Source organism: Eublepharis macularius, chromosome 13 (genome assembly GCF_028583425.1).
Source record: "Eublepharis macularius isolate TG4126 chromosome 13, MPM_Emac_v1.0, whole genome shotgun sequence".
Classification (NCBI taxonomy): domain Eukaryota; kingdom Metazoa; phylum Chordata; class Lepidosauria; order Squamata; family Eublepharidae; genus Eublepharis; species Eublepharis macularius.
Window position 1 is genome coordinate 68,076,342 of NC_072802.1, and position 17,041 is coordinate 68,093,382.

A 17,041-nucleotide genomic window follows, 5' to 3' on the forward strand; every position below is an offset into this window, starting at 1 on the left:
TGGAAGGGCTTGCCTGCCGCATGTTTTCGGTAGATCTACCGGCAGGTGAAGCTAGGAGAAGAGAATGTAAGTCGTGAGTCATTCGAGGGAACTCCTGAGATTCATGTGAAGATGGAAAATTTGAGTGCGTGTGTGTGTGTTGCGAGTGGGGGGGGTCTGTTTGTGTGTGCCTGCAGTGGAGCAGCCAGGTGGAGGGGGGTGTACAATAAAGCTGTGTGATACCAAAATAGCAATCCTGGAAAACCCACAAATGCAGAAACTGATTAGGAGCTGAAGGTCTGTCTTGAGTCACAGTTTCAGCAGAGGCACCAGGGGGGTGAGAAAAGTATCCCATTTCATTTTGCTAAGGGAGGCTGAAGTTGTGTCCTTTTGGGATGACAGCAATTTGTAGGGTGAACGTTGAGGCTTTCAGTTGCATGGGGGAGGGGGGTAGTCTGGCATTCAGATCGGCAGGGGCCTGTTTGTGCCGTGTGAGCATTGGGTGTTTCCTGGCAAGACTGAGGGTGGCTGCTGACATCTCTCTCCTCGGGCGGGTGCGTGTGTGGATAATTATAGTTTTGGGAAGCAGGTGTTGGTGTTTTGGTTTTCATTACTGTAAAGATAAGGGCAGCTGTATGTACCAGTTTGCTCCTGCAGGGGAGACTCGGGTGTGTACATTAGAAACAAGACAGCCCCGTCCGCATGATAGGGAAGGCAGACACCTGCGCGACTCCCCTGCTGCTGCCAGGAGTGGCTGTTGCGGGAAGAGAGTCAAAGGATCGTGAATGTCGTTCCTGCCGGGCGCGTTCAGTGAACTGGAAAGTGTTCTGGCTTCTGAATGAGCCCCCTCCGAGAGCCGCGCTGTGGGGTGTGCCTGCCTGGAAGAGTGCGGGGTGGGGTGGGGGGAGCTGTTGCCAAAGCACAGGCTCGCTGCAGCTTTGCCAACTGCCCTTCATTTCTCAGGCACTTCCTAGCATTCAGAACACTGTGTGATACTCGTGGCATTTTTCCTTTTATGATCCTACAGAGTGGGCCATTAAATACTTCCCTTTTTACGACCTGGGGGGGGGGGCAAGAGTGAGAGCCTGTGACTTGCCCGAATAGTATTTTCTGTTGGGCAGCTTGGATGGCTGAGGTCGCATTTTGAGCACAAACCATTTATGCCCTTCTAGCACTGTCTTCTGAAACATTAAAATGAGACTGGAGGGGAGAGCCGGGACTGTTTAGTCTTCCTCCCGAGTTCAAAAGCAGACTATGTTAGTCCATGCAAACTTCAGCATGTTGATAGATCAAGAGGAGTTAGCCGTGTTAGTCTGTAGTTGCAAAATAGTAAAGAGTCCAGTAGCACCTTTAAAACTAACCCTTTTTTATTGTAGCTTAAGCTTTCAAGAACTACAGCTCTCTTCATCAGATGCATCTGACGAAGAGAGCTGTAGTTCTCGAAAGCTTATGCTGCAATAAAGGTGGTTAGTCTTAAAGGTGCTACTGGACTCTTTACTATTTTTCAGCACGTTGAGAATCTCAGCTTCCTTCCTTTCTTATGAAGCAAGTTTCTAGTCCCTATGATTTGTACAGAAAGATGGAGAAAATGAAGGTGATTTCAAGTAGCAGGGATTGGACTCCAGTTCTTTTCATGACTCCTTGTCCTGTCCTAAACAGGCAGACACACCATAAATCATACAAAGAAAGTATATAAAAGCATCATGGCTGGATTTGCATAATTTATGCAGGTTGCAGAATCCAGTCTTTCTTGATGCAGACTTTTATTTTCCCACCCCTTACCTAGTTTCTTTGCATAGCTCCTCTATGGGACGGGAGCAGGATGTTTGCGAATGAAGCCCCTTGAAAGGGAAGGTTTTGAAGCAGTGCTCTTTGGGATGTCCTTTGGGATTTCTTCCACTTGGTGTTCCTCTGCCTTGAAAATTCAGCATCAGGGTGTGTTCTGAGAAACAGGAAGTGTTCTGAAATGGGGCCACAGGAACCTCTCCTCAACTCCCACATCGATGGTGGCCTGTGGGCCCACTGCTGAAACCCTGGAACTCATAACCATTCCCAGTTTTTGTCTCTGCCTGAATTTAGCTTAGAGATTTGGTTTTTCCTCCCCTGCATCTGTGCCTGTTCTGCCCACAGGCCAGGCAGTCAACATGGGGCTAGTGTGGGCTGTGGGCTTTTGGCATTCCTTGAGGGAGCTGTTTCCCGAGTCAGGGCACTGGCCCATCTAACCTGCTGTGCCTGGCAGTGAACCTTTAAGATCTCTGAAAGCAAAAGATTTTTCCCAGCACCTGCTGCCTGAGATCTTAGAAACTGGGGTTCCCATGAACTGAACCCAGGACCTTCTGCGTGCCAAACAGGTGCTCTGCTGTGCCCTGAGCCTCTGTCTCCTTCCTGATGGTCCCGAATCATATCAGCGTCTTCCGCGGAGAGCCAGACTATTAGTCCCTCCATCTGAGTTCTCTCTGCTCTGACCGGCAGCTGCTCTTCAAGGTCTCAGGCGAAGGCCTGTCCCAGCCCTATTATCTGAGATTCTTTCCGTTTAAGTAAATTGGCTGCACCTACTTTGCGGCACTCGCCTTCCTAGAGAGGCTTGCTCAACACTCGCCTTTGTCCTATTTTCGTCATCGGGTCAAGACTGTTTTTATTTGTGAAGGCATTCCCTTCCCAGTTGGGTAATTTATTTTAGCTGTGTGTTAAATTTTTACTGTGAATTTTATCTCGGGCTTCCTTTTGGGTGTTATACCGGTTTTACTGCTGTGCTTGCCGGTTACGTTTTATGACTTTATTATGTAGTATTTCATTGTTTATTGTAGTGGAGGCCTTTTAGTGTTTCGTGTTCACTTTGCATTGTGATTTGCTTTGAATGCTTTTTAGAAAAGTGGCTAGAAGTAAGTGTGTGCGTGCCCCCACATGTGTGATAGCAGCAGCAAAAAAAGGCAAATTCTATCCTAGGGATTTTTAGGAAAGGGATTGAAGACAGAGTCAATGTGGTGATGTCCTTGTACAGACTGATGGTGCAGCCGCATTTAGAATACCGTGTACAGTTTCGCACACTGTATTTCAAATAGGATATTGTAGTTCTGGAAAAGATACTGGAAAAGACAACCAAACTGATCACGAAATTGGAGCACCTTCCCAATGAGGTACCTCTAAATAGCTTAAGAGTTTTTTTAGTGTACAGAAAAGACAGCTCAGAGAGACATAACAGCAGCTTATAAAATTATCCATGGGGTGGAGAAAATGGATAGAGAGACGTTCTCCCTCTGCTGTAATACTAGAAATCGGGGGGGGGGGGGGGCACCCAGTGAAGTCGATTGTCAGGGCAGACAAAAGGAATTCCTTCTTCACTGAAGGAGTAATTAACTTGTGGAATTCACTGCCACAGGATGTGGCCAGTAGTATAGTTGACTTTAAAACAGGATCAGACAAAAATGTATGGAGGACAGGTCCATCAAGGGCTGTTAGCTATGGTGACTCAACGGAACTTCTCTGAACACCTATACTTGGGAAAACAGCAGGAATATGCTTCAGCCTCCTTGCCTTGTATATTTGTTTTCAGGTTGGCTGCTGTGTGAAGTAGGATGTGGGCACTAGGTGGATCATTGGTCTAGCCCAGCGTGACTTCTCTTACTTTCTTGTCTTCATGGACGTATATAGAAAATTCTTCAGTAAATGGTTTGCCCTTGACTGGTTGGCCAACTCTGCCAGTATTCCAGGAGATTATTGGTAGCTACGTTTATCTTTGGAGGATAATGCCCCAGTGGGTAAAGAGTGCTTCTTATCAGCTGTATGGGCACTTAGCTTGAGCGGTCTGAAGGAGCTACTTGTTGAGGCAGTAAACCACCACTATAATCTCTATCAGCCGTTGTCTATCTGCTATCTTGCCAAAACAGTTTTTCTTACTGTTTATTTAAAGATTGCTGTCCTGGTTGTAGTCTTTCCAGGCAGCTTGCAATAAAAAAATATAAAAGCAGGTCGCTTTACCTTGTTCGGAAGCTACCCCTGGAGGTATAAATTGTTTAAATAATAATGAGTAGAACTGTGGCCTTAGATCACCAACTTGGAATAGCAGGGCCTTTTCATTGGCGGCACCCTTCTGTGCAGCTCCTTTTCTAGGGAAGGTTGCAAAGCTCTGTCGCTCTCTTTTTAGAAAATTAGAGAAGACCTTCCTTTCCTGGCGAGTGTTCAACTGTGGAGAAGCCGCACACTGCTGTTCGTGTTGCTGTTAAAATGAATTTTTAATTTCTAATGTTGTTTTTATTCATTTGGGTTACAGTGTTTTGTATGATTCCGTTTATTGTTATTATTTATTTATTGTTACTGCAATAGGGCCGTTGAGTGTTACATTAAAAAATAACTTAAATAATGGAGGCCAATGTCTGGTTTTAGAGTTTGAGGTGGGTAGCTGTGTTGAAAAGCAAGATTCGAGCCCAGCCGCACCTGAAAGGCCAGCAAGATTTCCAGGGTGCAGGCTTTCAAGAGCCAACGCTCCCTTTGTCGAATACAAGTGGTTCTCGAGCATTTGCTTTAATTTGAGACTTGTGGCACACATTTTTCGTCCTTCTGCTTGTGTGGTGCTGGCTTGTGGTATTAGCTGGAGTGTGTGATGCATATGTCGATCTTTTCACACTTCTCTTACCCACTTTAGACCCTGGTCAAGAGAAGACAGAAGCAGGCTTTGCAGACTCTGTCCTTTCCGTTGCTTGTCCTAAACTTGGAGAAAGCTTAGCCTGATTCTCAGGGAAATGAGGACTGGAAGTGTGACTCAAGCTCCCTGAAAAGATAGGCAGTAGAAGGGTTGTGGACAAGGCCCAAAGATCATTTCTCTGGGGCTAGCACAGACCGCTCCCCCACAGACACACACACACACTCTTTCCCTGATCCTGTCCGGCACATATCTCATGAGTCACAAAAGAAAAAAATCTATTTTATTTCTGAAATGTCATAAATAGATCCCAACCCAACCCAGCCTCCTTTGAACGGCCTGGCCCTGCAAACACACCCCTTACTGCCCCCCCCCCCCCATCCTATGCCGTGTCTGAATAATCTGAAAATATCCTACTATTGAGGCATAAAGTGTGTTTGAATTGGTTTTTTAATGCGGTTTTAAGATATCTTATATCTGTTGTTTTGATATTTATGGTTTTATCCAGTTGTTCTTGTACTTAATTTCGTATTGTTGTTGCCTGCCTTGGGTTCTAAGATACTTGGGAGAAAAGCCGGTATATAAAACTTTTAAATAAAATAAATGAAAATGAAATAAAATTGGGGTCTTCGGTAGCGGGGAATATAGAGAGAGGAATCTGTCCGTCACATCTTAATTGCTTGGAAACAGCACATGGGGCATGGGGATGTGGGCATAATTTAGAGGGGGGAAATCGTTCTCCCAATGTAGAAATTGTAGCAGGAGTGAATAAACAGCTCCTCCAAATTCCTTTTTTTAAAGAATTCCTTTTTAAAAAGATCTTAGAATCATCCAGAATTTAGAGGAAGGGACGGGCCATGTCTGTCTTACTCAGTTTCTTATGAAGGGAAAAAAAACATTGATATGATCATATGTATAGAGATTGAAAAGCACAAAAGGTGACCAGGAATTCAGAGCAGATGTACTTAGCTTACTAGATTTTCTGTGTTCTCTGCTTTAAAAAAAAATTAAATGCTTCATTTAGGCAACTCAGATTCTGTTCTAAAGAAATGTGGATTATGAGGCATGCATAAATTATCCAGATTGAACAAAACGCGCATGGTTTTTCTTATTTTTGCACACTTCCTTCTGCGTTTTCAACTGTTTTGCATGCTTTATTCTGGCCATTCTGGTCCTGGTGAGTAAGGCGGGGACCACTGGATGTTTCCATGCTGTTCTCTTTCTGCAATTTCAGCAAACAGCATCCACACACTATCAAGTGCATCTTTGCTAGGGACTAGAGATTTTTGTGGTTGTGGTTTTTTCGCTCAAATTCACACCAGAATTGTTGCCTACGTGCCCTTTTGGCTTTCAAGTTCCCTTTAGAGCTCTCCAGTGCAAGGCTCAGCCAATTAATAGGAGGGGTCACTGCAATGTGCTGATCCAAGATGCTCCTCCAACCCCCATCACCATGTCATGAGTCTCCCCACAAACATTTACATGGCTTTTTGCCTTCTGACCCCTTTGTATTATGTATGTTCTGCAGGTCTTCTTGAACATGGACGCAATTGGTCAGCCATTGCCAGAATGGTGGGATCTAAAAGTGTTTCGCAGTGTAAAAACTTCTATTTCAACTACAAGAAAAGACAGAATTTGGATGAAATCCTCCAGCAGCACAAACTGAAAATGGTAAGCCTGGGGCCTTGTTCTTGCGAGTGTAGTGGAGAACTTTTGACATCCTCAAAGGAGGGCTTGTGAAGCAATCTGTCTCATTTCCCTCCCTCACGTGCAAAATTTATCTGTGTTTAGGGCCAATTCATATGTTGCGCAGTAACAGTACAGTCCTGTGTGAAGTGACTCCAGTCTAGCTCCACTGAAATCAGTGGGCTTACACCAGAGTAATGCTTCATAGGATTGCACTGTAAGAAACCTAGGTTTGCCGCTGAGAACACATTCACCAGGGATCCAGTGCCTACGCTTGGTTTGCAAGAACGGTGCATGTATTTTCAGAACACCGACAATCTGTATTTTCATTCATTTTTTTTAAAAATGTGTGCTTAAGATTTTGAAGTGGCCTCCTTGAAAAAACCATTGTGTGTGAACAGTTCGGTACAAGAAGAACTTGTCTGCTGTTGTATGATGAATTGTTGTCAGAGAGTATGATATGGCTGTTCTGAAGCGCTCGCAACCTCTTTGAGGGAGGAGGGCAGTTGCACACATGCCTGCATTTGTTTCTTTCATTTGATTTGAAAGGAATTGCTTTTAAAGCCTGTCGCAGCAGGCCGGGGACCAGGGAAGCTCTCTTTAGGCTGCCACCACTCTGGTACAGGTTTCCTCGGAAGGGCCCAGAGCACCCGACCGACCCCTTCTGTTTACTCTTTCCCAGTAGGTTTTACTTTATATGTGATCGAATGAGGCATGAGGACCCAGACAGCAGAATAAACAACTTTATTTAAGAGGTTTAGTAATAACTGATGTTCAAAACTTTGTAAAATAAGGAGAACAGTAAAGGTTGGTGATCAAACAAAATAAAACACCCTAACACATCTAAGTAGGCTGTTCCTAGTTGTCTCCTCCTGACTGGCTTCAAGCTGACACCCCTTCTGGTTGAAGGGTCCGTCTGCAGCAGCCTCTCCTCAGTTCGTCTCCCTAGGAGTGAACACTTTGGGTGAGGTCTTTATCCCTTCTTCTCAGGCACCAACCCAAACGTAGGCCCTGTAGTCACTCTAGTACAGGCTACCCTGGAGCCACTAGGCCTCACTTTGTCAGCCCAGGCTCATAACAGAGCCATTGAAAATGGGGGGCCTGTGAAGCTTTCATTAAGTGGAGGGCTAAGTCACTCTCACATACAAGCAAAAGGTGACTGTTTAGTGGATTATTAAGCACCCAGAAGCCAGGCTTGGGGTACTTTTGTCTTACGAAGGGCTGGATTCATCAAGTATATCATCGGTGATGTTGCTGGTCTTCCTCCAAAAAAGGATTTATAACTCCCTTTTTCTCTGGAGTGGTGGGTAGGGTTCCCAGGTCCCCGCCAGTGGAGGGCAAACTCCCGGGGATTTGCCCCCCTCACCCAGAAATTGGTGGGAGGGGAGAAGCTCCCAACTGGCACAGCAACATCACTTTCAGAAGTGACGTCATTGCACCGCCCATAGGAGCGTTACAGCTAGGATTACCAGCCTCCAGGTGGTGGCTGGAGATCTCCCAGAATTACAACTGATCTCCAGGTGACAGAGATTATTTCCCCTGGAGAAAATAACAACAACAACATTCTATTTATATATCGCCCTTCATTACAACTTAAGACCCACTCAGAGTGGTTTATAAAGCATGCCGTTATTATCCCCACAACAAAACACCCTGTGAGGTGGGTGGGGCTGAGAGAGCTCCAGAGAACTGTGACTAGCTCAGGGTCACCCAGCTGGCTTCAAGTGGAGGAGTGGGGAATCAAACCCAGCTCTCCAGATTAGAGTCCCTCGCTCTTAACCACTACACCAAAATGGCAGCTTTGGAGGGTGGACTCTATGGCATTATACCATTCTGAGGCTCCTCCCCTCCCCAAACCCCACCCTCTCCAGGCTCCGCCCCCAAAATTTCCAGGGATTTCCCAACCTGGACCTGGCAACCCTAGTTCCAGCACTTTGTTTGGGGCAGATTTGGGCCCCAAACAGGCCAAATCGGCCACATGTAAAGTAGGACAGCATTAGAAATTTGAACCAGGGACCTGCTTGACCACAGCTTATTCTCTTCACTGTTGCGCTATACCAGATCCTCTAAGGTTAGGACAGGTGGTGACTAAGGACTTGTCCTTTTCTGTAATTGCCCCCTTTCTCCTCAGAACCAGTTCAGTTTTCTTTGAGGTGCCCAGGAAAAACAAAACTTTCCATTTTCCCAGGCATTGGGTTGATGGCTGTTTGTCATGATTTTGGTTTAACATTTTGAATCAGTCCCTAATATTTTGTTTTCTGTTTAGTTATCGCTTAACGTGGTTTTTACTCTAGTTGTGTTGGAGATTGGTTGCTTTATCTTTGTAAGTCCTGTCAAGAGGTTTCAGAAAGGAAGGAAACGAGGAATGTAATGCGAACAAATAAGCCAACTGCTTCAGAAGAATTGGAGGAAAGGATATAAGACACTAAGCCAGGGTCCCTTGATCCTGAGCTCCCCAAAGTGCCATTCCTGAACTTGCTAGTTTGGGATTCTTTAACTTGAGTCTTAGTGAGAAAAATGGGCTATAAATAACGTAAATAGCTTGATCCTGAACCCAGCATTGTAAATCTGTAAAGCATGTGCTGTGCGCTTTGGGGGCAGAACTATCTCTTTTGGCGCATGCCTGAGGGTGACCATGGCAAGCAGCAGTCTCACATCAACCCCCTCCCGGATTATGTTTAACAAAATGAGACAGCCTATGAGAACATGAGTGGCACTGCAAGCTGGCCCATGCAAACAGTAGCCAATAAAGTATGACAGTTCCGGGAAACTCCCAAATGCAGTGGCCCCAGGGCTGCATCGTGACTACTCCGTGCCACGTGTGCCCTTTGTGCCCTCTTCATCTTGTCCTAGTAGAATATTTTAGAGAGATTCATGCATTGATTATAGCATAGCTCCATCCCAAATGTTGACCCTTCTTGGACAAAGCCAAGCTGAAGAGAGGTAGCTCCGGGGCTTTTTTTCAGCTGGAACACGGTGTAACGGAGTTCCGGCACCTCTTGAAAATGGTCACATGGCTGGTGGCCCCGCCCCCTGATCTCCAGACAGAGGGGAGTTTAGATTGCCCTCCACGCCGCTGGAGTGGCATGGAGGGCAATCTAAACTCCCTTCTGTCTGGAGATTAGGGGGCGGACCATTTTCACTGAGGGTGATTTAAACTTTAAAAAACTCCCCCCTTGTTCCAGCTGACCCAAAGTGACGTCGTTGTGCGGCCCTGGGAGCGTGCGCGCACTTTACACACACACATGTGGCACCAGGGGCACTACCTCCCGCCAAGAGTTGCTCCCCGTGCTGGTAACCCACTGAGTTCCACCACCTCTTTTCCCAGAAAAAAAGCCCCGAGTAGCTCTATGCCACACCATCTTCATAGGTTTTCCCTTCCTGCTGGAGTGGCTTTTCCCACCCATCCACCCACACACGTTGGCTTACGTCGCCTCTAAATGTTACAGAGGAGAGTGTCTAGCAGCAGCCGGTGTGGGTGGACTCTGCTAACGCTCCACGAGCTCTTTGGAGGCGCGGCAGGCTGCTCTTTCGCTGCGGGGCCTGCAATTATTATTATTTCATTGGGAAAGCATCACAGGGTTGCAGGCTGCAGTGCTAATAGAATTTTCCCGCCTAGCCCAAGGGGGACCTTGGGAAATGCCACAAAGCATTGTTGAATATAAGAATCGCTCTGGTGTGCTTGCTAATGCACAAGCAGGGCGCATAGTGAGGCAGTTGCAGCCCATTTAGCCCCGCTGGGGATTTCAGATTATTTCTCATCGGGGAAGGGAGAGAATGGGGAGCAGGCTGGGCTTCAGACATTTCACTGGGGCCATTTTAAGAACCGGGGCTGGGGGGGGGGGGCTTGTGAGAGCAACACCAAAAAATGCTACATGAGGACTGTGCAAAATTGCCTTCCGTACTTATTCAGTACGTACAGCTAAAGAACTGGCAGCTTGAAATTAGGGTTGCCAGCCTCCAAGTGGTGGCTGGAGATCTCCTGGAATTACAACTGATCTCCAGGTGACAAAGATCAGTTCCCCTGGAGAAAATGGCTGCTTTGGAGGGTGGCCTCTATGGAATTATACGCCCCTTCCCAAACCTCACCATCTTCAGGCTCTACCTCCCAAATCTCCAGGAATTTCCCAACCTGGACCTGGCAGCCCTAATTGAAATAGATATATAAGCCTCAGCCTTATACTTACTTTAATCCTAACTTTCTTCTCTAAAACTCATGGTGGACTATGCCGGGTTCTCAGGAGGGTGTCCCATCCCAGCAGACCTTAAGTTCAGCCGTCATGTGCGCATTTTCCCTTTGCTTCCTCTTCCTGGCTCTGCGTCACTCTCTCCTCTCCCAGTTCGCTCCCCTTCCTTGCTGACTTTGCAGAGTTAGCTCAGGTTTATCAAACCCTCCGTCTAAGGAGCACACAAGGCTCTCGCTTCCCTCCATTTTATTCTCAGAACAACCCTATAAAGTCAGCCGATGAGCTTCCTGGCTGAGGGTTCGAACCTGGGACTGCCTGCTCTACATGTCATTCTAACCACTACACTACATTGTCTCTCACTTCTCCTCTGGGCTTCTTCTCTTTCCTTTTCCTTGGCCCAAACTGCCTCCTGCTTGCCCCTTCCATGACATTAGTTTTATTTATTTTTGCTTCTTTTATACCTCACCTTTCTCCCCAATAGGAACCCAAAGTGTCTTACATCAGTCTCCCTTCTGCATCTTATCCTCACAACAACCTTGTGAGGTAGGTTAGGATGAGTATGTGTGACTGGCCTGAAGTCACCCAGCAATAGGCTTGCCAGCCTCCACATGATAGCTGGAGATCTCCCGGAATTACAACTGATCTCCAGGCAACAGAGATCCGTTCCCCTGGAGAAAATGGCTTCTTTGAAGGGTGAACTCTATGGAATTATACCCCACTGAGGCCCCTCCCCAAACCCCACCCTCTTCAGGTTCCGCCCCCCAAATCTCCAGGAATTCCCGACCTGCACTTGGCAACCCTACCCAGCAAGCTTCCATGCAGGCGTGGGGATTAGAACCTGGGTTCTGCTCCAGCATTCAAACAACTGCACCACTAGCTCTCCATTCCAAGAGTTGGGCCGTTCAGTGCCAGGAGCTGCATTATTATCCCTGCCGTAAAATCCCTTTGCCGCTATCAGTTGTGTTCTCCTCTCCACCCCCCCTTTTAATTTTATTTGGTGGGGGGAAGCATCTTATTGCACCACTGACAGATAGAATCAGTGCAAGACATGTCCCTGCTCTTTTCTTTCCACCTCTAGTTTGCGTTTCTAAAAACTTACTGTGCATAGGCATATTTTTTTCTGTTGCGCCAATTAATCCCCCCTCCCCCTGCATCCGCTTCTCGGATGTAGCATCTAGACTCCTGCATGCTAATTGTTCGGCGTCTCTGTCTCCCTCATTTATGTCATTAGCCTGGATTTATAATTTTCTTTGGGTGAACAACTTGAAGCTCTGGCAGTTTTTTGGGGATTTTTGCATGAGAACAATGAATACTCAGCTGTTTCAGGTCCCCCCCTCCTGTTAATTTGCTATTGTTTTCTAACAACAACAGATGCCGTAAAGATGAACAAGAAGAAGAATAACGGCCACTTTTTGCTTATCTTCCGTATTGCTTTCCTAAATATATTTGCAACTCAGGCATAGAAAGGGGGGTGGGGGTTGCTCTGAGCATGCACGTATCCCAAACGTACCCATATTGCAACTGGGAAGGATGGGGGCAGGGTTGAACAGACTGATTTAGGCTGTCATTTGGAGGAGGGCAATGAGCTGTTCCAGTTGGCAGCAGAGGGTAGGACCTGAAGCAATGGGCTTAAATTACATGCACAAAGGTACCGGCTGGATATTAGGAAGAACTTTTTCACGGTCAGAGTAGTTCAAAAGTGGAATCAGCTGCCTAGGGAGGTGGTGAGCTCCCCTTCGCCGGCAGTTTTCAAGAAGAGGCTGGATGAATACTTGTCAGGGATGCTTTAGGCTGATCCTGCACTGGGCAGGGGGTTGGACTAGATGGTCTGTATGGCCCCTTCCAACTCTATGATTCTATGATTCCTTCTTTCTCTGGCATACACCTTTGTACTCAGCAGTTGGATTTCTTGGAGCATCTAGCCAAGCACTGCAGCTCTCCAAGATCTGGAGCCGAGAGGTCCCTCTGACTCATTAAGCCTGATGCATTTCACCACCCCCCTTCTGTTGGGCTTCCTTTTGCTGGAAACCAAGACCGTGTAAATCTGACAACTCTTCTCCCCATCTCTGTTTTTTATTAACATATCTATAGTTTCCCAGTTTCTCTTGAGTTTTGATTTGTTCACAGTACTCTCTGTTGCTTTTCTTCTATCAGAATACTCAAAAGCAACCTACCAGTAATATTTAAAACCCATAATGAAAAACAATGTTGAAAACAGAAAAATAAATATATACAAAATGCGGCAGTCAGAAATGGTGGTTTAAATTTGGGGAGCCTTGGGTGGAAAAAAAAATGTGTGTGTGTACATACCTAAAATGGGTATGGGCTGGCAAGCTTCCCCCGAGCAAGAAATTCCCCATTAAAACCCTGGCCACCATGGGGATTCATGTCCTCCTTTTACTGCTTTGGGCTGCAGTTTGGGGCTGGAGTGAGCGTGAATGCTCTTGTACATAGAAAACAAGCTTGTCCGGGCGAAGGCTATGTAAAATCTTTCTCTTGGACATCTAGCTTTGTATGGTAACAACAACAACAACAACATTCGATTTATATACCGTCCTTCAGGATGACTTAAGACCCACTCAGAGTGGTTAACAAAGTATGCCATTATTATCCCCACAATAAAACACCCTGTGAGGTGGGTGGGGCTGAGAGAACTCTGAGGGAGCTGTGACTGACCCAAGGTCACCCAGCTGGCTTCAAGGGGAGGAGTGGGGAATCAAACCCGGCTCTCCAGATTAGAGTCCCGCGCTCTTAATTACTATACCAAACTGGATTTTTTCATGGCAGAGCATTTAGTTCCATGAGCCACTGAAGCCTGTGTTGATATAGCTCAGAGACAGCTCTGTCACCTCCAGTTAGAGAATCTTCAGGCACCTCTACTAAGAAGGGCCTAATTCCCCCCGCCCCCTACAACCACTGCCTCAATAACCAAATAGTGCTGTGAAATCTCCAATGCTGTATGGTTTACATACGCGAGTTAGAAACCATAGATTTCACCATTATGTTGCCTTACATATCTGTTGCTTTAAATATGTACTCCTGTATCCTACCTGTGCTTTTATGTTGTTCAATGTAAGTCCTAGAATTATGTTCTGTTTCAGCAGTTCCTCAACCCCATACTGGATCCTTGCTAATACTATATCTTTGTAAACTTACATTCTTTTACCCCATGACATTGTTTATGGAAATGTCCTTGACACTGTATGGAAATGCCTGCCCTTGTCCTTGCCACTAATGGTACTAATCTCACACTATGTAATCCGCCTTGAGTCTCAAAAACACAAATGTTCAAGACAGCATACATAATGGGTTTTCTCTGCCACTCTTACTTTTTAATCCTCAAAACAACAATTTGAGGTGGGCCAGGTTGAGAGATGGTGACTGGCCTGAGATCACCATCCTGTATGCTTTGTGGATGAGGCAGGATTTGAACGCAGGCTCACTAGTCAAAGTCTAGGGGAACGCATTTTCTTTTCTGCCCTTTTTTTTTTTTAAGGAAACTGTACTGCTCCAACCAGGCCCTTCTCTTCACGTAGGCTGAGGGAGAGGAGGCCTGCTTTGTGACAGAGGGACTGTGTCTCCCGTTCCCAGCAAGGCCCTTTGATCGTCGGCCAGGAGAAGCATCTGGCCTTGCAGACCCACCTCTGTGAGCTTCCCGTTTCTCTCTCCAGTCGGGACGGCTTGTATGTTTCCACAGCTTCCCCCCACATGGTTCCCTGTTAGCTTATAGCTTTTCAAGGGCCTGTCCTTTTGTTAAAGAAAAATAAACCTCACCTGGAGAATGATGGGAGACTCCCCCTGCAAAGGAGCTCAGGAGGCGGGCGGAATCTCCCGTACAGAGAGCGGCCTGTCTCCTTCCAGCTGGGTGATACGGCAGACACAGAAGCCCTGTGTTTGGTCTCTCCAGCGACTTCTCTAAACAAGGGAAGGTGGGGGGCTTACTATACTGTCTGTATGTGGATTTATAACCCCGTTTTCCTCTGGAGTGGTGGGTGGCTGTCTTCAAGGGACTGAGTTTCGCTGCGGAGGAACCCCTCCATCTTGTGGAGAATTGCAGGGAAATGTCCCAAGCTGCGTGTCTGGGCCTGCTTCTCCCTGAGGAGGCATACTGCATCTGGGCTGTACCGCTTTACATTGCAAAAGAGGGCCCACTTAATGCAAGCTCTTCCATATTCCAGCCCTGATCTGAGGTGGGGTGGTGAGTCTGCATACATGTTGGAGTCAGCACTAGAGCTTTCTCTTTGGGTGGTCCGGGGAAGGTCTGTAGCTCATGAGGAGGGGCCCTGCTACCTTATCCAGGATGTCCCAGATTCAGTATCTGGCACTTGAAGGTTATCAGGGAGCAAGGGCTGGGAAGGCCTTCCTCGGCCTGAGTTCTTGGAGAGCTGCTTCCTGTCGGAGTAGAGAATACTGCACCAGGTGAACTAACAGCCTGGCAAGGCAGCTTCGTACACAGAATGTATCCTAGAACTCTCCTTAGTCTGTACCTTGTAGAAAAGATGTGTGTGGCGGGGGAATGATCAGTGGTGAGAGGCAGGCTGTCTTACCGGAAAGCTTGGCCGATTCCAGATGACTAACCGGAAGGAGCTTCATGCCGCCATGTTCCGGATCGCGATGGGGAAAACACAAAATATTGCGTTTTCTCGCGTGAGTTCAGCGCGACGTCATGCCAAACTCGCGCGAAAAAACGCGATATTTCGCGTTTTCCCCGTCACGATCCGGAACATGGCAGCATGAAGCGCCTTCCGGTTAGTCGTCTGGAATCGGCCCTTGTTTGCCATCTTGACTGATAGTCTTCCGCGGAATCGCCCAGGGTCCCTGGAAGGCGGCAGCTTAAAAACCAGTAAAACAGACACGTAGGAGTGGTCGAAGTTCGTTCCCTCCTTCTTTCATCCAAAAAGATCAGGGAAATATTTTTTAAATTAAAAATACATTTAAACGGGGCTTTTTTTCAGCGGGAACGCGGTAGAACGGAGTTCCGGCACCTCTTGAAAATGGTCACATGGCCGGTGGCCCCGCCCCCTGATCTCCAGACAGAGGGGAGTTGAGCTTGCCCTCCGCGCCGCAGCGGCGCGGAGGGCAACCTAAACTCCCCTCTGCCTGGAGATCAGGGGGCAGGGCCACCGGCCATGTGACCATTTTCGCCGAGGGCGATTTAAACTTTAAAAGACTCCCCCCCAACCCAAAGTGACGTCATTGTGCAGTCCTGAGTTCCACCACTGAGTTCCACCACCTCTTTTCCCAGAAAAAAAGCCCTGCATTTGAATAAGTCTTTCCGTACTTAATCTCTGGACCTGAATGCCTGCCCAGACAGAAGAATCTGCCTGCTACTTCTGAAATGTGCTCAGGCTAGGCTTCTGGTCAGCCTCCAAGGAGCAACGGGTCCTGCAGCTGCTGCTTTCCTGGAACTCGCAGGCCGTGGCATTGACATGATGTTCTCGCTTGTTTAAGAAGCTGATACAGCAGAGTGTAAAACCTCCCCACAAGCTCTGGGCCAGGCAGCCCCGGTTCAAATTTTAAAGCTTACCCATCTGCTCAGGTTTGGCCTTCCCTGTCTGCAAAATGATAACTCTTATCGAGGCAGCCTACCCTTGTGCTTCTGAGATAATGCGAAACATAAAAGGAGCTGCATAAATAACAGGAAAGGCAGTATGGGGACAACAAAACAGACCGGCCTACAAGGCACTGAAGTGGAGCTCCTCCCCCCCCCCCCCCAATTCCAGCTTGCATCAGCGGTGCACTCGTTCCCCGGGTCTTACGAATGTGTTTCTTTATCGGGGTGGTGTAGCAGAAGCCCGCACCTTTGTTGTGAGAAACAGAGAACCCATCGCTCTACAGCATATTCGGGGAAAGGGCCTTTCTTGACCACCTCCTTAACCACCTTGCTGGCCTGAAATTGCCGCCGTGCAGAGAGGCTCCCGGCCCTGCTTGTACTGCAGCCGTTCCGATCAACCAGTGACACTTGACGGGGTGAAGGGCCTGTTCCCTTGCCTTGCTCTCCCGGCCACAGCACAGCAGCAAAAGCCATTCCGGGAGAACATCTGCCAGCAGAGAACAGCGAGTCTCCGAAGGCTGGTTTTGCGGCAGACTCCCCCCGGTCTAATCTCCTGCTCCGTCAGTTCGCGTGAGTCACCCGTGTGCAAGGCAGAGGCGGCAAGGCCAAGACCACTTTGCCATAGTAACGAGAGCTTTGCCGCTCACATTAGCATCCTCCAGAGCCCCGGCCATGGGCTGCTTCTGCTGCTGATAATGAGCACTTATGGAAATTGCGTCCCTGGCAGGAGTTCATGCCCGAGCAAGGCTTTCCTTGGCCCATTTCAGTTTTGTTTTTCCTCATCAAGCCTGGGAAGAGGAGGAGGAGGAGGAGGAGGAGGAGGAAGGGACATTCTTGTTCCCATTTCACAGGTGGGGGAGTGAGGCAAGATGGCTGCACCGCAGGCCAGTGATTGAAGAGATGCCGCTGCCTTGGACCACCAGGCTCTTGGGTTGGCCCGTCGTATTGTCCACTGGGGCGGGCAGCGGATGTCCAATTTCAAGCAGAGATGGGTCTTTA

At 47.6% G+C, this 17,041-nt stretch overlaps 1 protein-coding gene across 10 annotated transcripts in view; it reads left to right on the forward strand.

Moving 5' to 3' along the window:
* Positions 1-17,041, forward strand: part of NCOR2 (nuclear receptor corepressor 2) — a 386,637-nt gene that overhangs the window by 273,077 nt on the left and 96,519 nt on the right. For all 10 annotated transcript variants that reach the window (XM_054996728.1, XM_054996729.1, XM_054996722.1 and 7 more), the window contains one exon: positions 6,144-6,286. In XM_054996728.1, coding sequence (XP_054852703.1) covers positions 6,144-6,286 — 143 coding nt within the window. The remainder of the gene's footprint in view (positions 1-6,143; positions 6,287-17,041) is intronic.